General features: G+C 43.5%; 1 protein-coding gene across 5 annotated transcripts in view; it reads right to left on the reverse strand.

Annotated features, from left to right (window-relative positions):
* The window catches only part of WNT7A (Wnt family member 7A), a 55306-nt gene extending 30593 nt beyond the window's left edge, over positions 1-24713 (reverse strand). Inside the window, exons 1-2 of one of the 5 annotated variants that reach the window (XM_081850534.1) lie at positions 24188-24713; positions 21952-22178 (exon numbers count right to left, since the gene is read on the reverse strand). In XM_081850534.1, the coding sequence (XP_081706660.1) occupies positions 21952-22178; positions 24188-24258 (298 nt within the window). In that variant the 5' untranslated portion in view covers positions 24259-24713. Of the gene's footprint in view, positions 1-21951; positions 22179-22453; positions 22612-23090; positions 23687-24187 lie in introns of those variants that run through there. The other 4 variants (XM_081850535.1, XM_081850533.1, XM_081850532.1 and 1 more) reach the window with 4 other exon arrangements.
* Positions 24714-24719: the final 6 nt, after the last annotated feature.

The raw sequence follows: 24719 nt of genomic DNA on the forward strand, positions 1-24719 counted from the left end.
AGAATACAAAAAAGGGAGGTGTGAGGAGGTCAAGGAAATAAGCTAATGAAAGATTAGTAATGAGGAGATCTGATGTATTTTTCTTTGCGTTTTTGTTTTTGTTTAATGGGTTTTATTTCTCTGTTTTTTTATATTGTGATGTGTTGTTTTGTTTTTGTTTAATGTGGTATTTTTACTTTTTCTTTCTGTAACCTTTAAAATTTTAATAATTATTATTAAATAAAAAAACAAAGACACGTAATGGGAGCAGGTGCCAATATTGTTGGGCAAAAGGGGTGAATGCCCATAGTCAGAGTTCCCTTAAAACTTGGGTTGGGGCAAGCATAAGGAGCTCTCAGCATGGACAGTCAGCGCCTGTTCGGATCTTAGAAGGTATTTTGCCTGCTGAGATTTATGCGTAAGTGTTTCAGTCAGCTAGCTAGGATAAGATAGTTTTGTTATTTTTTAAGCCTCTGAGCAGTCTTAATTTGTGTAATCATTTGAAGCTTTTCCTTTTTGCAGAGTTTTGTTTTAATAAAGTTTCTTGTATGTTTTTATAGAAATTGGTCTTGCTTGAGTTTCTGAACCTTCCCATTTTGACTACACTTTTCAAAGTGGATCATTCATCACAGCTGTCAGCCATTGAGGCCATGCTGTGCTCAGCTCCATGCTCTCCTCCTCCCAACCACACGACGTCACGTACGTAACATCACATGTGTGCGTTGCACACACGCATGACATCACACACGTGTAACATCAAGGCCCCTCCATCTTTGGCGTAAGCTGGCACCTCTGAGCTAGACTATATTTGCATGAGGGCTGCAGTCCTAACTAGAAGTAAGCCCCACTGAATTCAGGTAAATTAAAAAATTGTCCAGTATGCACATGAAAGCTTATACCCAGAACAAACTTAGTTGGTCTCTAAGGTGCTACTGGACAATCTTTTAATTTTTTAATTTATTTTGACTACATCAGACCAATGGGGCTACCTACCTGAATCCTGAATTCAGGTAAGTGAGGTTAGGACTGCAGCCTTAATCCTCTTCTTACAATGAATTTTAAAAACCAGTTGAATGCATTGCTCATTATTGTTCTTTTCATAAGAACATTAAGAAGAGCCCTACTGGATCAGGCCAGGCCCCTGTTCTTACAGTGGCCAACCAAATGCTTAAGGAAAGGCTAATGCTGCAGCTTTAAAAAGGACTCGTATGTGGTTAAGTGGCAGAAGTAATTCCAACTATCCAGCACACAAAGAGCAAAATATCAGATAGGTGTTAAACTTGCCCTCCCTGATGTCTGAGTAAGGGAAGCTATATAGAATTACAAGTTTATACTGAACAGTGAAATCACCTTACCAAGAAAGGCTACAAACCTAATTCTGTTTACTTGGAGTAAGGCCCTCTGAATTCAGTGGGACTTATTTCTGCATAGACATGGTTCAAACGGCAACCTTAGATGGCTTTGTGAGCGGCCACTAGCTACTTACCGTAGTTTATTTTGTCTTTCAGGTGCTGCAGAACAACCCTGTTGTTCTTGCTGCAGAGGACGAACAAAGGAATACTACTTTATTTTACTTTTACAGTGGTGCCTCGCAAGACGAAATTAATCCGTTCCGTGAGGCTCTTCATATAGCGGTTTTTTCGTCTTGCGAAGCAAGCCCATTGACAGCTTAGCGGATTAGCGCTATTAGCGGTTTAGCGGCTTTTAGCAGATCAGCTGATAAGCGGCTTATCAGCGGGTCAGCTGATAAGTGGCTTAGGGCTTAGGAAAAGGGGGGGCAAAGGGAAAAAACCCCGCAGGAACTCGCAAGACATTTTCGTCTTGCGAAGCAAGCCCATAGGGAAATTCGTTTTGCGAAGCGCCTCCAAAACGGAAAACCCTTTCGTCTAGCGGGTTTTCCGTCTTGCGAGGCGTTCATCTTGCGGGGCACCACTGTATTTGTAAACCCCATAAACGTGAAAAATGCTAAGAAATCTAGGGATTCCTGTGTGACATAAAAGCAATATCCTGAGATTAGAATTGACTCAGATTGTGTTAAATGGTACTAAATGGCACTAATCAAACCATAAGCCTTTTTCCTTCTTCTTTGCTGAAAACTGCTAGTGAATCTTTGCCAGTGTTGAAGGACAGAGGGAAGGGCAGAAAACAGACAAAAATCCAAAGCAATTTACCACCCCAGAGTTATAAAAAGCTTGATGCCATATTGATGAAACATCATCCTCTTGCCTCATTAAATTTAAAAACATTGTGGTTTTCACTGATGACTCATGATCCTGAGCATGATAGTATTTGTTCTTTAGAATGTAAATGAAGTAGAAAATAGTCTGGCATCAGTGCTTGTAATTCCCTTTTCTTATTGGGTTATTTTAAGGCTCTGTTGTATCTGAGAGATTCATTTTACAGGTCTGCTGCCAGAGCAAGAGCCCTGATTGGCCCACAGAATTCAGAAAGTCACAGGCATGTCCCAGCAGCCCTAATGACTGGCCAAGGCCAACAATGGTGTCAACCGGTCATGCGGGCATGACTCTTTCCCCCTCTCTAGTTCTCCCATGGCTGCTCTGGACAACAACTGCTCATTTCTTACCAGATTTGTCAACTGACATGTGGGGGTATAACGCAGCTAAAGTTACACTGAGAAATAGTGACTGACACAAAGTCATCTCGTGAATTTCATGGCTGACCGGGGAGAATTAAGCACCACTCAATGTTACGGCAACAAATATTTAAGAATCCAGGCAATACATTTTATTTATTAAAATAGGTACAGAGTGAACTTGCAGGCTCCACTGTATTCCATGGGCCTTGGTTTCAAGTAAGTGTGCATAGGATTGCAGCCTCAATAACTTGAACTTGTCTGCATTTTTATGTCTATATATTCATTCAACCTTGTATACTTATTTGTGTGTATGGGCGGAAGCAAACTAAACCACTGCATGCACAGAACAATTTCTGTGAGCACAAGAAAACTTTTCCTCTCCTGTGTGCACCCCCCAAAACCTCTGGGTTTCCCCCCAACCCTCCAGAGCAAATGTGGCGGCAATGCAGGGATGCAAAGGGAAGTTGTTCCAGATGCACAATAATTAAGTTGGCTACCACCTTTTGTATTGATAACGAAGTAAATTAATGCATGAGCTAATATTATTCAAAAATGCCGCATTGGTACATGCCAAACATCATTTCCCCCTAAGAACTTGTTATCCGGTTGTCTGCTTTTCCTTAAGACAGATCATCAGTTTCACCATAACTGTTGCTCCCCTGTTCTTAAAAGATTTGTATCCCACTTTATCTGAATGCTCGAGGCGGCTACATGAGCAGCTTCCCTTCCCCTTCTTCCATTTTCATGTGAATCTGTACAATGCAAAAGAAAAAAGAAGCCTTGAAGAATACAGCCCAGAAAGCTAAGTTAGAATAATGAATAGTAAATGGTGATACTTAAAGAGGGGATTGTTGCGCCTGCCTGAACAGGGGTTGAAGATTGGTTACAAACTGCTTTCAGCCATTGTGTTTACAGGATTAGTTGGAAATGTGAAGTCCTACCAGAAAGCACAAAACAAAGTATCTTATGCTATTAATTCAATCATGGAACTATTAATTTTGGCTGGTTAAGATTTGGCTGGTTCTGATGGTTACTAAAATCAATAGGAGAATAGGAGAGCAGTCCATACCACATTCAATCCATAGAGTAGGAAAGCCTGCTTTGTGGCCAATTGCTTGTTATTGGTTCTTCGTGTTCTGCATCTGTACAAAGACAACTGGAGTAGCAGTGCTACTGTCACAAAAAGCTGACTGATGTGAATGGGTGAAAATAAATGACATCAGTCATTCATACTGGGTGCCATGCATGTGATGTTTCTAACACTGTGTAAGAGCAGTGGTACACACCCTCTCTTGAAAAAGCATGCAATACTTTATCAGCGGGGGCGGGGGGAGGGAATACGATAAATATATTGGGATGGATGGAATAAGGAGCAGCTTTCTTTCAAAGAGTTTTATATTTTTCATAAATGTAGGTTAAAATATTTATAGAAAATTCCTATGCCCTAATAAAACTCATTTTTACTTTGGACAAGAGATTTACAAACAGTATTCATATTTGCTTTCATATACACCCCATGGACATCAATGAGACTTTGGGGATAAATCACATTGAATTCTGAGAGTTACTTATGATTGTTCAGTCTGTAGAGCATGAGACTCTTAATCCCAGGTCATGAGTTTGAGCCCCACATTGGGTGAAGAATCCCTGCACTGCAGAGGGTTGGCCATGATGGCCGCTTCCAATTATACAATTCTATGAGGTAAATATACATAGGTTTGACTGTTAAAAATCCTCACTTCAGCCCTGCACCCAGTAGTCTCAAGGAAGTAAAGAGAAAGGGGGGAGTTTCCTCTATAGAACAACTCCTATCATGATGGACATTGGGCTCCGAAAATGTTTAGAACCACCAAACCAGCTGTGCCATAAATTAGGTATTCTAGGAAATAAAAAAGACAAATTTGTATTAATCTCCCTGGAAAACATACGTTGCATTTTCTGCTATTTAAAGCCAAGAGGTCAGGGAGGGAGTTATCTGAAGAGACATGTGTTGAATTATATGTTGATTGTGAAAATATAAAGATGGAAAATACAGCAGAGCTTGCCAATTATGTGCCATAAGCTGCATTATTTCACATCTCTATAGAAGTCATAATTCATAGGCAGCAAATTGGAGACGAGGACCCATCTTTTCCCCCGATTAGCTGGATCTGCCTCCTTCTATTCCATCATTCACTACAGACACGACCATTAAACAAAACCCTTGCAATGAAAAATGGTGGCCTTGAAAGTTATATAAGATACCCATTGCTCTGATAAATAGCTAGATCCTGCAAGATGCAAAACACCCACCACATTTCACTGGTGTTATTCGATTGGGCCTGGGGAGGAGTCTATTCTTCAGCTTGTGGAATCAAGTAGAAAAATGCCGCCCAAAGCATACTGCCTTTGAAACGTGTTAGCTATGAAACAGTTGCCAACTTCATGGATCGGAATGCATGAATGGATTTTTTTGCCTGTTTTGTTATGTTTCAGAAAGAGGAGCAAAGCAAGTGAGAGAGGAAATGCAAGGAAAAACAAAAAACCTCCATAACTAACAAGCCCAGCTGAAAGTTGTGTTTAGTACTGAACTTTCTACCCAACTTAGAAAGCTAAAACATCATAGAAGCATAAAATGGTAGAGTTGGAAGAGACCCCAAGAGGCATCTAGTCCAACCTCCTGCAGTGCAGAAGGAGCCTTGCCTCATATGAATTTGTCCACATATTAAGCTTATTAAGAGGCACTCCTGAGGCTTTCTGGCAGGGGCTTGTGAAAGGGCCTTTTTGGTAGTGGCTCAGAGTCTATGGCATGATCTCCCCACTGAAGGTCACCATGACTCAAGTTTACATTCTTTTAAATGCCAGATGACAACTCACTTTTTGTCAGGCTTTTAGAGGTTCGTGGGTTAAGTCATTTTAATGATGATGCTATGTTATTAATGTAATTTATGAGAATCACATTTCATTTTTAACAAAATTAAAAAATTCCTTCCAGTAGCACCTTAAGGTAAAGGTAAAGGGACCCCTGACCATTAGGTCCAGTCGTGACCAACTCTGGGGTTGCGGCGCTCAGCTCGTTTTATTGGCTGAGGGAACCGGCATACAGCTTCCGGGTCATGTGGCCAGCATGACTAAGCCGCTTCTGGCGAACCAGAGCAGCGCATGGAAACGGCGTTTACCTTCCTATTTATCTACTTGAACTTTGATGTGCTTTCAAACTGCTAGGTTGGCGGGAGCAGGGACCAAGCAATGGGAACTCACCCTGTTGCGGGGATTTGAACCACCAACCTTCTGATCGGCAAGTCGTAGGCTCTGTGGTTTAACCCACAGCGCCACCCGTGTCCCCAGTAGCACCGTAGGGACCAACTAAGTTTGTTATTGGTATGAGCTTTTGTGTGCATGCACACTTCTTCAGATCTGAAGAAGGTCTCTAGGGTGCTACTGGAAGGAGACCAGTTTTTTTTATTTTGTTTCAACTACAGCAGACCAACACAGCTACCTACCTGTAACCAGAACTATGCAAGGCATTTCATTTTTAGTTTATTGTGTTTTCTATTACCACATTTTTTTGTAAATTAGCCTGTGAACATGTTTGGTGAAGGGAGGTAAAAAAATAATTAAGTAACTGAGCACAGGTTTATACATACTTTAGTCCATTCATCATGGGAGCCAATGCTTAGGGGCTGTCGGGGCTTCTGCCTCCACAATAAAATATTTGAGGGCCCCCACATAGTTCATGGTGTGAGTGCACTGCATCATGTGATAGATTATGTGGGGCAGGCCTTACCTGGGCCCAACAATATTTTATTCAAGTTGACACCCCTGCCATTCATTTTAATGTGCACTCCTAAAAGCACTTATGAGTGAGGAAGCTCCATTCAACACAGTGAGACTAACTTCTGAGTAAGTAGGTTTAGGATTATGCTGTAAATGCACCTAATTTTGTGCTGGATTTCAGCCCAAATACTTTAGTGGTGTGTTTGGTTGTTTTTTTAAAAAAAGGATGCACTCTACATTCCCCAAACATGTATAATCACAAAATCATTATTTTACTGCACGTAAACATCATTTTTCAATGCAGAGGGATTGGTTTTTTTTCTTCTGTACCCAACTTTTAAATGACATTGTGACATAATTTTTTTTGTTTGTTTTCTTTTAGAGAAAGTTATAAGCAGAACTTTAGTAAACGTTAAGATATCCTACCCCTCTAACATACTGTAATGTAATCTTTTTGTTTCTTCTCCCAAACATGTACTCACAAGATACATTTGAAGGCAGGTATGAAATGAGAATTCCTGCAAAAGTGACCTTGGGGCAATGTTTTTTATCTTACTATGACAGTCACTGCCTAGAAAGATTGACTCTCTGGCATAAAGCATCGTGCTGCTTTTTAAATACTCAGTGCCAGATTTCCAACCTGGCTTCTGTTTTTGCAAGAATACTTTTCTAGCTGCCTCCAAAGGGGGAAAAAACTCCCAATAACTCTGTCCCTGTGTCTTTACAGTTATAAAATGTCATGTACACAAATTATTTACATACATATATTGATCCCAGTGAAGTCAAAACAAAATCATCACTCATTTCCTGAAGAGGCAGTAGTTCATTAACCCAGTACAGATGTTCCTAATCCCTGTAAAAAAACTGATCACACACATGTTCCATCTAAGTGAGGAGCCTTACTTGGGAAGAGCAAATTCACACAATATTTTCCTTTCCCTGCCATGAACAGGAAAATGGCAACTTGTGGCTTTTCCTGTTCACAGAAGAGGACCAGTAGTCTCACACACTAATGCTCTCACACCATGAGAGTAGATCACTCTTTATGAACAGGTATTTTAAGAGAAAGGGTGCTACAGCTCCAGAAGCTTCTGCATTGGCTCTCAGTTGTTTGACCATCATTTTGAAGACTCATTGACACTGTGTGGAGAAGAAAGTCTGCACGGTGCATGTTATTTGCGTGTTTAGACCCAGAGACCTCCCCCCTAAATAAACACACATTTGACTCAAATTTTAGTTTTGGTTTTTGGCAGAATTTAGGCCACAACTTTATTGATAACAGAAAAGTGAGTGGTTGCATAGGCTCTGGTTCGACTAGCTCCCTACACCCTTGCAGGTAGCGCTGACCCAGAGCTCTATCATAGTCAGCCAAGGGTGAAGACCTGAGGAAGGTGAAAAGGCTGGGAGCAGACTCTATTCACTCCCTAGATGCTCCCCTGGACTCAGGCAAGGGCACAACCCCCTTTCGGGGGTTGACTGAAACAAGTTGAGTCCCTGGATTCCTTTAATGGAATACCCTTCACGTAGGGATGACAAGACTGTTCTCCCATCCCTATCACCTGAACCAGTAACTATCCGCAACCTTACAAGTTGTGACGATTTGGTCCGCGGCAGGCGAAACCCAAATGGCAATAGCCAATCAGCCAAGTGGGGAAAATTCCTGCTGTGCCCCTGTCCCAACGACAGATGACACACAACGGCATAGCAAGGTCAGTCGCAAAATGCCCTAAATATAGGATGAGGTGGGCAGGTGTTCCGATGCACGAGCCAAAAGAGGAAGCTCTGGGTCACGTGCATAGGTATATATAGGTCCCTCGGCCTGTCTAGACAGCTCCCCATTGGCCAGATTAAACCCAGCAACGAGGGACCTACCAATCAGGTGTTATGGCTGTCCAGTAGACACACCCACAACCAAGAGGTCAGTCTCCAGGTCTCACCACAACATGTGCCCTCTTTTAGGGAGGACACGCTATATAGGAGACAGTTTTGCCATCCTGCGGCAAATTTCTGCAGTCTCATTGGATGGAGTGCCGACTGGGTCTCAGTTTTGTGATGAATACAAGACATATTTGGTTCTTCCTAATCTGTTTGTCCTTGCCCGTATTAAGGTAAAGGGACCCCTGACCTTTAGGTTCAGTTGTGACCGACTCTGGGGTTGCAGCGCTCATCTCGCTTTATTGGCCAAGGGAGCCGGCATACAGCTTCCGAGTCATGTGGCCAGCATGACTAAGCCGCTTCTAGCGAACCAGAGCAGCGCATGGAAATGGCGTTTACCTTCCCGCCGGAGCGGTACTTGTTTATCTACTTGCACTTTGACGTGCTTTCGAACTGCTAGGTTGGCAGGAGCAGGGACCAAGCAACAGGAACTCACCCTGTCGCGGGGATTCAAATCACCAACCTTCTGATCAGCAAGTCCTAGGCTCTGTGGTTTAACCCACAGCGCCACCCGCGTCCCTCAATGCACAAATTATGGAGGTAAAGTATGGGGCTCCTTAATAAAATCTACATGTCTGCCTTGCCTTGAATCTCATATCAAATTTAGCCAAATCATGCACCACTCATAGCCCTCTGAAAACAGTAGCTAAGGGCCTTGGTTGGCAGGCGGGTGGAGGGGCTCTTTTAAAATTCTACTTTTTAAAAAACTATGTTCCAAATAAGGATAGGAAACATATTGAAAGGAAGGGAAGGCAGTTGCAAGCCCATCTAAAATAAATATCAAAAGTAGTCATTAGGAATATTTCCCTTCATATCTTTGAAAGTTCCTTTACGGTAATCCAGGACCAAATATTGCTTTACAGACAATATCAGATGAATGTCATATTGCCCTGATGTAAATGGGGATGTTAGGGGCATATCCAAAGTACAAGCATAGACTATTTTTTATTCCCAAAGAATCATGGGAATTGTAGTTTGTTGAGGTGATTATTAGAAACACTTAATTACAATTTTCAGGGTTTCCCATGAAGAAGGAATGACCGTCTTGTAGACCTGCTCTAATTCAGTTTACTTTGGGTTTTCCAAATAGCTTCATTTTTGCAAAGAATTTTAGACTCAGAAGATATTGTTTTCACTAATGAACAAGTTATGATGTTGTTGGCTACTGGAAAAGAATGTGGCATGAGCACAGAGACATTAACATCCTAACCCAACTCACTGAATCACTGAGCATCTCTGACTGAGATTCTTTCAGTATTGGCCTAAGGCTCATTTTACACTTCTGCTCATTTAAACCCCATGTCAAAGTAAAGCATGTCACAACCCAGCATCATACCTTAACGATCAGATGCTTTCCTGAGTGCACCTCAACATATGCGGAAATTCTGCAGCCCCAGTTAAAACTGAAAGTGCTGTATGGAGCAAGTGCCATTCTAGCTCTTTCTAGCTCAGCATCTGGTCTCTGAAATTACGTTCACTGAAGTGGTCATGCAGCCACCTTAGACTTTGGCAATGCCAGGGCTATTGGCCCAATGGAGGTTTCTAATAAAATATAGTGGTACCTCAGGTTAAGTACTTAATTCGTTCCAGAGGTCCGTTCTTAACCTGAAACTGTTCTTAACCTGAAGCACCACTTTAGCTAATGGGGCCTCCTCCAGCTTCTGCACCGCCGCTGGAGCACTATTTCTGTTCTCATCCTGAAGCAAAGTTCTTAACCCGAGGTAATATTTCTGGGTTAGTGGAGTCTGTAACCTGAAGTGTATGTAACCTGAAGCGTGTGTAACCCGAGGTATCCCTGTCCTATTTTATTCATGGTATGCATAAGGCAGTTATGCCTTAAAACATAAAAGAAAACAAAGTTTAAAATTTGATAACTATGACAATAGAATACAATGCAGCAGAAAACTTGTAAACTGTGGGATACTAAGGGAACCAGACAGTGGGCCTTCTCGGTGGTGGCGCCCGCCCTGGGGAACGCCCTCCCAACAGATGTCAAGGAAATAAACAACTATCTTACTTTTAGAAGACATCTAAAGGCAGCCCTGTCTAGGGAAGTTTTTTAATGTTTGATGTTTTATCGTGTTTTTAATTCTGTTGGGAGCTGCCCAGAGTGGATGGGGAAACCCAGCAGGTGGGCGGGGTATAAATAATATAGTATTATTGTTGTTATTATTATTATAATTAACTAAAACAGTAGTAACAGGCTGAAAGGAGGTGGGAAAGCAATACTATCATAGGCACCAACTCCCAAAATATATTGGGATAGAGCTGAGCCCCCCCCCCAATCTTGAGGGGCCAGAACCCGTCAGGCCTCACTATGAGGGGCCCAGTAGGCCTCCCCACAGCCATGGCGGCGGGCCCCAAAGTTGGGCGGAACCCAGCACCTATAAATCCTATTGTGGGTGTGTGGGTGCTGAGCAGGGGAGAATCCTTTCAGAACTACTACCACATCCTAAGCTCTGATGACTAGCTAAGGGGCAGGTGTAAAGTGGGACACATCTGCCTTTTCCTATTTCCCCCCAAGCATCTCTGCTCCTCCCATTGACTGCAATGGGAGGGAATTAACCATATCAGCAGCAGGGCTACATGGAGGGCCTGTTTGGGGTGTGGATCCATGACCTCCCCTGACATGTCCCTGACATGTATTTGGGTCAATGAGACAACAATTCCTTTTATGCAGGCGTCCTTAGATATGGAATAGTGTTTCTCATACCAGTCAATCAGCTTTTGGTGGGTAAGCCAATTTTGTGAGTCATCCAAAGTGGCATGCAATTCTGCCATGCTGAGTGACAAGCACAATTATGATTTTCTTAATAAATGAGTCATTTGATCACATCATCAGTCAGGCATGCTAATAAAATTAGTTGTCCATATCCATTCAAATTGTAATGGGATTATCATCTAGTATTCCGCTGAAAGGATTTCAGTGTATAAATTTCAAGATATAATATCATTAAAATTGACTTTTAATGAATTGGGCCAGATCCTTGCCTGTACCAAGTTGGTACGGCTTCTTTAAAACCCACAGAGTTCTTTACAACAGGAGAACATCTAATCCATTGTTAGTTCAACGAATGTGTATTGGTCTTCTCATACATTTTGATGAACACTTTTTCCAAAAGAGCAAATGGAAAGAGTGAAGATCATTACATTACATTTCACCAGATGATGATAGGCTGTGATCCAGAATGTTGCATGCGCACATAGATTTCAGTTTTAGCTATCCACATTCTTCAATACTTGAATTCAAAGCCATCTATAGCCACAGTGCATCAGCTAAACTGGATTTGGACGCAGTCTAAAAATCTCTTTGGAGTTCAAGGACATTATGTGTTATAGGAGCATTACCTTACAATCAATGATATTCTTGCTTAGATCCTGAGCATCCTTCAGTGAAACCAAATTATAGGGTTGGGTCCCAAAGAGAACCACACCAGAAGACTAAAGCATGATTACATTCATTCTTGAATGTACTGGGACCAGCATACATCAAAGATCCTCTTCTAAGTCCCATGCTGATCTCCTTGAGAACAGCTTCTGAATTATTCTGTATAACATAGGAAGCTACCTTATTCTAGGTGGTAGCATTTGTCCATTTAGTCCATCTGCTCATCTAGTCCCTTCCAACTCTACAATTCTATACGAGTCTACTCTGAATAGTAGCTGTTCTTTGGGATCTCAGATTGGAGCCTTATTCACCATCTGCTTCCTGATCCTTTTTTAAACTGAAGTTGATGTCAGGCATTAAATGTGGGACCTTCTGCATGCAAAGCATATTCTCTACCTTTCCTGGGTAGAGCATCTCCTTTGCCCTGATACTAACCTTTCAGATGCAGGTAAGATTTTAGGATTTGCTTTGCTTAGCCTGATTTAAAAAATGTGTGTATCTTGTAATCCATACTTAGATCTAGGGATGGACTTATCTGGAAGGCTATGTTAAAAGGAATCAAACTGATGTATCTTATCAGCTATGCTCATTTTGTTTGTTTGAACTGAATTGGTTAAAAAATGTAATTTTCATAGATGGATGGGAAATGGATTTATGAATGAATACATGTGAAATGGACATCAGTGAGAAATAAACTGACCCACCCATTCATATGCAATACACATTTTGATATGATCAGCAGTGTTTCAGTATTCAAAGTAGATCACTTTGCCCTCTTGTGCAACAGGGATGGTACTGAATCCCCATTCACAGTGCAGTCCTATAGATATATAATTGGAACTAAGCCCTATTGAGTTCAACAGAGGTTGCTTCCTTACAGTCTTACTCCAGCGTTTCCAGAAGGAGCTGACCTGATATTTCTGGATGTTCATAAGCAAGGGAGAACATAAAAGTGATGCTCTTTCCATCTTCTATGTTACCAGCAACTGATTCCCAGTAGTATATGGGTTCAGAAAAAGGGTGTTCCATTTAAGTATCATGACTAGTAACTGTTAATAGGACTATTCTCCCTTAATTTATCCAATCCTTCCCCCTTCCCCTTTTAAAACACTTTAAGCTTCTAGAGTTTACCATTTCTAGTGAATCCTTTAATTTAATTATGTGTGTTTTCTTTTTATCCACACTGAACTTACAACTTCCATTGGGAGTATCAGAATAGATCCAGCAACAAGAAATGAGGAACATTTCTCTCTCTTTCCTCTCTCAAATCTGCTCATATTATAAAATAGATTGAAATGAAGCCAGTAGAGCTTACTTTCAAGGAAAGATGCTTAGGAAATATGTACCATTTGTATTCAAGGTGACCTGCCTTCGACGATATATATGCACACAGCTTCTATTAGCATACAGGTTATGTTGGTGCATCTTCCGAAACTCAAGAGCAAAATATTATTCAATGTGATTAGGATACCTACACATTTGTTGCAGTAATAGAACAGAATAATGGTATTACAGCGATACAATGCAGTAAAATCTTTTCATTGTTGTTTGTCTGATTTCATCTTGGGTTACTTTAGAGTCTCAGTGAAATCACTGAACATTTGTGCTTCTCTAATGGCTTTATTGAAAATTGGAGTGGTAGACCGCTGGTTTCCTGTAGCCTCCTGAAACAGCTAGACTAAGAAAAACAATCAATCTACACACATTAGGTAATGTTCATAGTTCTTTTTTAATCATAGTTAAGTGGCACTGATAAGGTCAGAACTGGAGGAACTAAAGCGATACAGCAAATGCTGAAACTGACACAAGCACACTTTTTAAATAAAAAAACCCCTTTGACTTTAATTTAGGGATGGGGAAAATTTGATTCAGTTTGCATTTAAGGATGAACATAACTATTCACAAACAATATGAGGACCAAAACACAGTCATCCTTTGAAATTTGCCCAGCTCTGAATTTTGCAATGCAATTCACCAGCCAAGTAATGTGTACAAAAATGCATACCCTGGGGTAAAATGCGCATTAAAATGCATACTTCGGTAAAAAATAGCATGCAAACGTGCATTACATTAGGAGAAATTGCTTGGAAAATGTTTGTGTTAAGCAAAACTGCATATAAAAATATGTTTGTAGGAGCAACTTGCATTAAAGTGTGGATACAGTTTTATGAGGCTATATTTTTATAACAAATTGGGATGGAAATGTGGAGAACTGAATTTAAGATTGGGAAAATGAGAAACTGACAGATTTGTCCATCCCTAATGTATACAAACTAGTCCACAGTTGAGCATATTAGAGGCATTGGGGCCACTTCTGTACTGGGAAGTTATCTGCAAGTCTTACAGCAATGAATGGAAGCTGCAAAAGACACCATGCTCATGTGAAACTCCCATGCATTTCAATGGAACATCTGCGAGAAAAATTGCAGATAAATTAAATCCTTCCTTTCTCAATTGCAACACACACACACACACACACACTTTGTGGGGGGAAATCCTCCTCATGGGCCCTTGAACCGAAGTTTACTTTCCCTTGCCAGTGCAGAATTGGGACTGCACTTTAAGACTCCCAGATGTGCATTGGCAATTGCATCTCTACCTGCCTCACACCTGACATCACATGTGGCATCAGGTGTGGGGCATGGGGGTGTGGTTTGGGAGAAATTACTTTGTGGGTCAAATCTGAACCCTTGGCAGGCCAAGTAAATGTGTTAAATGTTTTTAGGTATTCTAAATCTTTGTGAATGTTTTTGATGCAGGTGACACTGTGGTCTAAACCACTGAGCCTCTTGGACTTGCCGGTCAGAAGGTCAGTGGTTCGAATCCCCACGACTGAGTGAGCTCCCGTTGCTCTGTCTCAGCTCCTGTCAGCCTAGCAGTTCGAAAGCACACCAGTGCAAGCAAATAAATAGGTACCGCTGTGGTGGAAAAGTAAATGGCGTTTCCGTGTGCTCTAGCTTACGTCACGGTATTTCGTTGCACCAGAAGCAGTTATTCATGCTGACCACATGACCCGGAAAGCTGTCTGTGGACAAACGTCAGCTCCCTCGGCCTGAAAGCGAGATGAGCGCCACAACCCCATAGTCACCTTTGACTGGACTTAACTGTCCAGGGGTCCTTTACCTTTACCTAAATCAAAACAAAATAAAAAAATTCCTTCCAGTAGCACCTTAAAGACCAACTAAGTTAGTTCTAGGTATGAGCTTTCGTGTGCATGCACACGAAAGCTCATACCTAGAACTAACTTAGTTGGTCTTTAAGGTGCTACTGGAAGGAATTTTTTAATTTTGTTTTGACTATGGCAGACCAACACGGCTACCTATCTATAACTTTACCTAAATGTTTTAGATTCCCCCCCCAATGTTTTTTAAATGTTTTTATTTTTAATTGTACTGTTTTAACTTTTTGAATTGGGCTCCTTTGGGAGAAGGGCAGGATACCAATTCAATTAATAAATAAATATTTCAGTTTCATGTGTGTTCATGCACCCTTCCTTCCCATGTTTACATCAGTCTGCCTAAACAAAGTCTGAATCCATATGGCCATCTGTATTTAAAAGATACATATTTAAAATGTGTATTTTATCTCATTTCTAAATGTTTTTTCATCTAAAGTACTATTATTAAAAGCATTTTGGTATATTACTGTTATCATACAGGAGTCAGAAACTTGCAGCTCTCCAGATGTTGCTGAGCTCCATTTCCCACCAGCCTGTTGGTGGGGATGATGGCGTCTAGCAACATCGGGGGGGCACAGGTCCCTCCAACCTGGTTCAGTAAATACAAAAACCTGTGAACTCCAAAGGATAATTGCATTAACTGTGTATTAGTCTGAGAGGTACAAATGAAGTCAGTTCACTTTAAAAAGGGGATCAAACAAAATTATCCTACGACCTACGATGGGACATAAGAATGTAGCCTTGAAACACTGCTGTAGGATTCTCTTGATTATAATCAAGGAAGCACGTTGAATTATGCCCAGTAGGCTAATGCAGGCATCACAACACTGGTATAATATGCTTCATGCTCCATCATCAATCAGTAGAGCAAGCTCAATGCTTTTTGCCATTTCAGATATGACAGAACAAGAACAAACTGATGAGCACCTCAGATCCCTTTATAATCTTCAGTGGGTTTTGGAGAACACTCTCAGTTTCTCCTGAAAGCCATCCATGTTTGAGGTTGCATAAGGGATCCTGCTCGCCCACTGATGCCATCGAGGAAGAGATCCCTTTAATTCTGACACCCTCGCCAGCTACCTAGTCTGCCTGCTGCATTGTCGCTCCAAGCGTGCCTGCCTGGAGGGCCTCTGTAAGCAATGACTCAACTTTCAAACAAGCCTTCAAAGGCAGCCATCCAACTCTTCAGCGTCAGGGTAAGGCACGAACGAGGACAGTTGCCAGGTTTGAATCTGAGAAAGTGCTGCTAAGTGTTGTGAACTTGGGGGGAGTTAATGAATTGTGATCCTGGCACCTGCGTGGCTTGGATGCCCAAGAACAGCCCAGGATTTTGAGCTTGAGTGTGCCAGAAGATCCCATTCAGCAACTAAGCTGGAGACAGATGCAATAGGTTTGGAAGGTGGCATGCTGTAGAAGAGTTTAAGGTAATTCAAAAAGAGGACCCCTGCTCATGGTTTGCATGCATAGGGGTGGTCTGCCCATAGGCGCCTGCGTGCTTGGGATACCCTGCACTTTCACCATTTGCAAACAGGTTTTGCAACATTTTAATGTTGTTTCAAACACCAGCCAACCCTGCTTGACCAGAAGCGACATTACGACAAAAAGTGTTTGTGTGTTTGTGGGAAGTGAAGCCTTTCTCAAACTACTTCCAAATCTTTTTCAAACTATTCCCATTTCCATCTCCAACCTCAACGAAGCTACTTCCTTCCACGCTGCCCTGGCCTCCTTCAAGAGGAAGGGTGGGATATAAATTGAATAAACAATAGTAAGTCAGAAGAGCTGCCCAGTGCATTTGCTTTCGCTTGGCCCAGATTCAACTTGAGTCAAGTCACAGGATTCCTATCCAATTTAGGTGGACTTCCAAGCAAGCGTGAGCCTGACAGACCAATCTGTGGACCTGGGTTTCCCCAGCCTCTGCCTCTTCAGCAGCAGCATTCTCTGAACTCCCAGCATGTTTCGTTTCAAAACTCCCCTGAGGCAGAAGTGGCTTTTGTAGCTCAGCACAGAAAACCACTGGAAAGTCAGATCTGCAAGTGGTGTTTTTTGGATGTGTCCAAAGCAGAAATCCTATGAGAATGAGCCCTGCTGAACTGGCTGGACTGGCTTCTGAGTAAAGATGCATTGGGTGGGACCAACAGCAACAGAGGTGGGCAGTGGCATGTTGTACATTAGGTGCCATTCTTAAAGAGATAGGAAAGCTTACTGAGTATATATGCCTCTTCTAAAAGCACGTCTGTGAAACTGCTGAGAGGATAAACTGGGAACAGATAAGAATGGCAGAATGAATGAAGCAAGGGGAAATTTTAAGGGCCAGCAGGTACAAATACTATTTGTATGTATGACTTTGGGCACACACTTGTGTGCACCTGTGCTTGTGTGTCCCAGGCAAACTCATAGCACAGCACACTCCTAGTTCTTGTCAGATGTCAGTGGGTGTGAGGACAGATCTTGGGGATGGCAGACAACCAGACTTGCTCTTGAAGAGACTCAGGTTTGCAAGGAGGAGGAGGAGGAGGAGGAGGAGGAATGATGATGATGATGATGTCAATTTCTTGTAAGGGCCTACTCCAGATTACCTTTAAGGTCCCTGCCAAGGCTTCCTTAAAACAGAGATCCATTCAATTGTTTATATAATCTGTTTTTAGTGTTTAAAGTCCTCCATATTTTAAAGTAGGGTTGTGTTTTTCCTTGATTTTACTGTTTTATCTTCAAGGTTTGTTTGTTTTTGCTTGTTTGTTTTACAAACAAGCGGTGTATAAATTATTATGAATTAAATGTCACTCTCTGTTTAGAACCAGTGAGCTAACCACGGACATATGAGTAAGCACACGTGGTCTGAAGTACAAGGGACCATAATCCTCTGCCCATTGCCCCTGTGTTTTGATTTATTGGGAGCCATCCAGTGTGGCTGGGGTGACCCAGTCAGGTGGGCAGCATACAAATAATTTGTTGTTGTTGTTGTTAAAAACAACGGAAAAGGATCCCTGGATGGTTAGGTCCAGCCAAATTAAACTATAGGGTATGGCGCTCATCTCTGCATTCAGGCCGAGGGAGACGGTGTTTGTCCGCAGACAGCTTTCCAGGTCATGTGGCCAGCATAACTAACCTGCTTATTACTATTATTCTGAAGATAATTGTCCTTAAAATATGACAGTAAGGTTAGACCAACACCACTGAAGCTCCCTCCCTTTCCCAATATTCTCCCTCCTCATATTCTGCGTATCTGCTGTTGAATGAACAGCTTGAAAGGCAGTGCCTGAGTTGCAGAGAGATCCCACCATTCCATTGACATTTGGAGCATTTTAAGAAGAAATATCTTGCTATCTGGATAAATTGAACATGGAGGAAAAAATAAGCATTAGGACATCAGCCAATGTAGTGATTAAAGCAGGCTTCCTCAACCTCGGGCCTCCAGATCTTTTGGGACTACAACTCCCATGATCCCTAGCTAACAGGACTAGTGGTCAGGGATGATTGGAATTGTAGTCCCAAAACATCTGGAGGGCTGAGTTTGCCTATGCCTGGATTAAAGTGTTGGAGAAGGGCCTGGGATACCTGGGTTTCAAATCCCCACTCAGCCATGAATCTCACTGGGCGACCTTTACGCCTGTCACTGCCTCTCAGCCTAACTTATCTCACAGGATTGTTCTGAGGATGAAATGGGGAGCGGGGAGGACCATGTGTACCCCGCTGAGGTCCTTGAAGGAAAAGGTAGACTATAAATGTTCAAGGTTGCTCTCTCGACTGCATTGGTTTTGATTCACAGCTAAACACTGGTGGATTAAGATTAAATGGGGTTGGATAACCACTCCTGACAAATAAAGAGTCCAGATGTCCCTTGAGCATACCAGCCTCCTCATTCACAAGCCCCTTAGGCTGCCGCAGGACTCCGTCAATGCTCTTTCTCCTCAAGAATCTTTGAACTTTGACTGGCTCCATTCCAGCAATCCACAGGTCTGGAGTCATAGGTGCCCGCATGCCGCCTCTGAAAGCGGAATTTGTGTCATTATGTGCTACAGTTTTGATGGCGGATTAAAAGTACCTTACAATCACAGGCCTGGAACTCTGCCCTTAATGTGTCTCACTGTATTCAGAAATGGCTTGGGGCAGTGACTGAACGCTAAAAGTTTCATCCAGAGTGAAGCCATCATGAAATCACATTTTTCACAAGACTAAACTGTGTGGGTGGTGGCTATAAAATTGCTCTAAAAGCAATGTCAATATTTAACCATGTGCTTATAGGGGCTCCCAGTCAATATCGTTGGGCTTGCTGTCTATTACACTTACGTGAGAGAAAAGTGGATGAAAATCATGGATAGCAAGATAGTTATAACATTGCGCATTTGGAGAGAAAGCAACACAACTTCTGACAAATAACTCCTTACCTCAAATGCACCCCCAAGGGAGCTTTGTCATACAAGCACAAAAATAAGATAACATATTAATAATGTTAATTTGTTTTTGTTTTTATTGTTAATTGTTGTGGAAGACATTCAGTTTGTATTATTTATTTCTCCGATTTTGATTACTCATTTATCCAAACACGATAGCACCAAGGCACATCCTTATATTACCATATGTGTGCATTTGATAAGTGAATTGCTAGGACATTTTTTAGTAAATAAACTAACAATGAATAAAACAGCTGAATTTCAAATGCAACGCAAAAGTGATTGACCACAGTCCAAAACAAACTGCTATTATCCGTGGCGCAATAATCAAACAATAAAACACAGATACCCCACATCTGAGAGCTCAGCATGGAATGTGTCTATCATTCTGATCTAGTTCACAATTCTGGATAGCTCAGTCAGTAGAGCATGAGATTCTTTATCTCGGGGTCGTGGGTTCAAGCCCCACATTGGGAACAAAGTTCCCTGCATTGCAGGGGGTAGGACTAGATGACCCTCGTGGTCATTTCCAACTGTACAATTCTATGATTCTATATGCAAAAATCAGTAAGGAAAAAACCATAACTGCAGGGAAACTGATGTAATCAGTCATCAATGACGATATTATTATTGTCGTTCATTGATTAAAAACAATGACAGTGGCTCTGTGTTTTTTAAGCCACACGCTATGGTTCCCAAATTGTGGTAATCTAGGCTCTTCCTCTTTATTCCAAGCCTAAATATAACAGTGAAGCTCTAATAATCTGACCTGAACCTAGTTTTGACACCTTGGAAACATAACCCCTTCCAGATAGAGTGAGCCCACATACCATGTTTCCACCATAGCTGTGAACTTTTCCCTCTTCTTGTGAGGAATCCTATTCGGAATAAGGGAATTTCTCTTTAAAAAAGGGAAACATTGACAGCTATGGTTTCCACAGCTCATTAGTAGGTCCAGACTGCTGAACCATGGTTCAGGAATCACTGCCACAGAAGACACCATTCCTAGTCACCATCAAATGCTAATCTAAAAGACTTCTGAGCTGGAAGAATAGGAACAGATGTCTTTGTAAACCCAGAAAAGTAGAATAGTTACGAAGCTAAGTGAGCTTCTCTGATGTGTAGGACCTGTCTTAGACCACACTACTGTACAATGTGCTAATTAGACCAAAATCAGTTCTGCCAAGACAATCCACACTTTTGTCACTCTATAACCACCTTGCCTCCGACTAAAACAAGTTGTTTTAAAGAGTGTCAAAAAGCAGTTAATCCACTTTACATGATCATGGGGTTTAGAGCATTTCCATACCTTACTCTTAAACCAGTTTTGGTAATGCAAATTTAAAAGCTGTATTGGCTAGAATGAACGTTTGATTTTCAAAGAGTTATCCCCCACATTTCATCAACATTCTCCCATATACAGTAGTGCATGGGAGGTTCTCTGACAGGAGTATTTTCTTGCGTTTTCACAAGCAGAGCTTACACCTTTCCTACCGCCACCTTAAACTGCTCTGAAACATGATTGTAAAACCTAGACACACACTGGAAACCACCTCAGCTTTTAAAAATGGCTTTCCATCCCACAAGCACCATATTTGCACATTGCACAATAAACTGTGAAACAGACTTAAGAGCATATTCTTGTGCTATGGGTTGAAAGGCCTAAATAGCATGCTGTTGGGCATCTTAACTCAGAAGCCCCACTGAGTCCAGGGAAATTTATTCCCTAGTAACTGGGTTTAGACTTGAAACCCAATCCTAAACAAATCTGGATTTCAATTAGACATTTCTTAGGAAGTGTATTGAGGGTTGCAGCCTTACAGTAGAAAGAGTTGTGGTATGCGTGGGGATTGGGGGGGCATGGATAACATAAAAACATAACGAAAGCCCCACTCGATCAGGCCAGAGTTTTATATATCCAACAACCACAGACAGACAGTGGGATGAGGCGCTAATACTCACCTGACCTCCAGTAGGTCACTTGCTGCTGCTTACTGGGAGTTAGAGCGGGAGGGGCGAGGCGGCAGGGAGTTTGGTGCAGTGCAAATGCACCAATAGGAGGGCTGGATTGGCTCTGCTGCTCCATTTGCACCCTGCTGACCTCACCACTGCCTTGCCCTCTACCACCCAGTAAACAGCAATGATGCATCTGACTAGAGGTCAAGTATTTGGCATTGCCCCACCATGCAATCCACTGCTGTCTGACATCCTGTTCTCATTGTGGCCAACCAAAGGTATATGAGAAGCCTTCAGCAGCAGTGGTGGACCTTGGGGTCTCAAGATTTCAGCAGCGCCAAAATTCAGTGCCCCTCCCCGCCTCTCATGCTCCATTCTAAATCATAGTTGTGGCATCCCCTGGGGCGCCCCAGAAGCTCCACATCCGGTGCAAGCGAACCGGCCGCGTTCCCCTAAATCCACCTCTGCAAGCAGGACCTGAGTGCAACAGCACCCTCTCTCCCCACTTGTGATTTGCAGCCACATGGAAGGCAGAGGCATACTGCCTCCTACAGGGGAGTAGGCCTATGAGTGGAGTAACGGCTATATACCTAGTGAGGATGAGTATACATCAGGGCTTTGCATATCCCTGCTGAAGCCAGTTCTCCTAAGCAGCCTCCTGCAGATGCCATCACACCCTTTGCCTATCACACACACACATTTCTTTTGCTAACTCTTCGGTGGACTCGAGGCTCCACCTTGCCACAGCTTTTATAGTAAAGCGGTAACATACCCACTTTCAGCTCTTTTCCAAAGACCGTCCTTTCGCCCAGGGCGGAGCAATTCCACCGTCCATTGCGAAACTGAAACTGGCACTCGTTGATGCCCATTTGGGAGCCTTCTCCGATCACTATGATGGCATCGGGCCTGCTCTGACAGATCGCCCTCTGTCGAGGAGCTAGGCCCGGGATCTTGTTGCAGATGATGCTGGCCCCCAGAGCCACGACGGAGGAGAAGCCCCTAGGACGAGAAAAGAAGAGAGAGAAGGTGGAGGCTGGAAGGAGCTCGGCAGCAGCACCAGGTCTGGGTCACAGTCGATCGTTTAAACACGCCTTCTGAAGGAGCCAGATGTGGCAGGTACGTGGATGCCTTTAAAGCCCTCTTCAGCCCCTGGTCTGCCCTTCGAAACGTGGCAGCAGCTGATGCTACACAGTGTTAACTTTTCACCAAGCTAAACGCTTAGCAGTTTGTTTAGTACGATTCCCTCTCCAGCCCCCCAAAAAACCAACACATACACACACGGGTTAAGTAAGGGGCGTCGAACCAGAGCGAACGTGCCCGTCTCCCTTTTCTCTCTCCCAGGCATTTTCACGTAGCATTTTCGCTCCAACCCTTCCGGGTGCTGTTTGCTAATGTCAACTGGCAGGTTGCGGCACATACTCGAGCAGAACCGAAAACATCATTTTGCTCAACCAGCCCGTGGCCAAGACAAGCCCGACGCGGCTCGGCTTGCCTTGCCCGCCCCAGCAGTCCCCCGGGGAGCCTGCGGGTGAAAAGAGTCAAAGGAGCGATTTGGGTCAATAATTAGATCGAGATCTCGGGAGATAAGAGTGTTAAACAGGGATAAGGAGGAGCACGTGGGCTTTTCCCAGAGCGCAATCCAACTTCCTGATATATAAATTAAAGCGCACAGACTCGGGATCAAGAAGCTTTCACCGTTTGAAACGGTGCGTTTCTGTCTAGAAACTAAGCTCCCCACCCGAGCGGCCTTGCTCGCACACGCCTTCCAACATCATCTCGCAAAGTGCCCGTGAGCGCTGCGTTGGGGAGCCTGGTCGTGTGTAGCTTGGCGCGCGCACGCGTGCGCTCACGTGCAGTTAGACACTCACGGGTATAAAGCACCTACTAGTTTCCAAGTAGGGCCAAACCTACCTGAGACTCCAGTAATGGGCTAACTCTCACCCGCTCATAAGCCAGATCTGAACTGTACGTCATTTCCGTGGTTCTTTGAATACAAATACCCTATCTCGGGCGCGCTGTCCGGATTGGGGGAACGCGACTGCCCTGCGTCAACCTGCGCGCTAAGAGCCCTAGTCATTCGGAAGCAAGTTCCGATGTAATGAATGAGACCCGTCTGCAGGTCCGTCTGCTTAGGATCGCGCGTCCTCCTAGGCATCACTTTCTGCGCGGTACCAAGCGGCGGGCTGCAGCAGCGCCGACTTTTTGCGCCGACGGTGGTGTTGACGTAGGAGTTGGGGTGTCTGCGATCCCACAGGCCAGTGGTCCCGAGAAAGGGCTGAACAAAGAGTTTGCGCGACCGGAGTTTGTCCTGGGCCGGAGGGATTTAGGAGCTCAAGGGAATCCCAAAACGCGGACGAAGTTCACAAACTTAGCTCCGGAACTTGTCTTCCAGCCCTGGAAGATATCGTGCTGCCGAGCATGTGCAGAGCGCGTTTGCTTCCTTTCCCCACGTAACCCATCGATCCGGGATCAGGCGGAGGTTTTGAACCCAGCCAACTCACCCTAGCCCCCACCCCAAATATAAACACTTTAAATAAATTTGCTCTGAGAAAGGCTGGGTCTGCCCAAGAAAAGAGGGAGGCTGAAGCAGGTAGCGCGCGCTCTCTCTGCCTGTCTCGCCTGAGCTCATTCAAGCGCTCCTCGCCGCGCATTAGAAAGCAAAGCCTGGGTGGATTTCAGCGGGCAGCGGAGATCCAGCCCTCGGCAGCAGCGGAGATCTCCCCGCCGCCTCTTGCCATTCTGGTCATGCCTCTCGCGCATCCACAGCAAGTGTTTTCTCTCTCCCCAACACGCCCCCCCCCCCGCGAGCCACACACTTAGAATATAATGTGGGAACAACAGCAGCAGAAATCATATTCTTACCCTGGCTTTAAATAAAAGGGAAGAACCGCTTGCAGACTCAACTCCCCCCCCCCACCCCCGCCAGTTGAATGCTAACAGGTCCGGGCAGGTTTGGCACGATGTGTTTGCGTTTAAGGGGGGGGGGGAGACGGGGGGCGGCGACTTACCCAATTTTGATATAGACAATCCCTAGGCTCAGAAAGATGTGGAATATGCAGCGCCTGGTTTTCCTGTTCATATTCCTCGTTGGTTGTTGGGTTTCAGATCAACATGCGAAATTATGTCTTTTTTTTTCTTATAATAATAATAATAATAAAAGCAGCAGCAGCAGCAGCAGTAGTAATAGTAGTAGTAATTCCTCCCTCACACTCTTTGCGCGCTGGTTAACTTCTCGGTGCCTCAGACAGTGCAACGCCAGGTCAAAGCAGTGCAGACAAAACAGTCCAGCCCTCCTGAGATCGGAGCCACCCGGAGCGAGCGGTGGGTGTTTGTAAATCCCAAGAGACAATCACCATCGCCCTCTCCGCTGGGTCTCTCTCTCTCTCTCTCTCTCTCCCTTCACTCCTTCTCTATCCCGGATTTGTATGCCTGTCACACGTAACACTTTAGTGCGCGCTGGGGGAAGAGAAGAAGGGGAGAGGTGGGGGGAGAGAACACCCCACACCACATGTATAGGCTCCAATAATCTCTCTCCCTCTC

Source organism: Podarcis erhardii (assembly GCF_964252035.2).
Source record: "Podarcis erhardii genome assembly, chromosome: 2".
Lineage (NCBI taxonomy): Eukaryota > Metazoa > Chordata > Lepidosauria > Squamata > Lacertidae > Podarcis > Podarcis erhardii.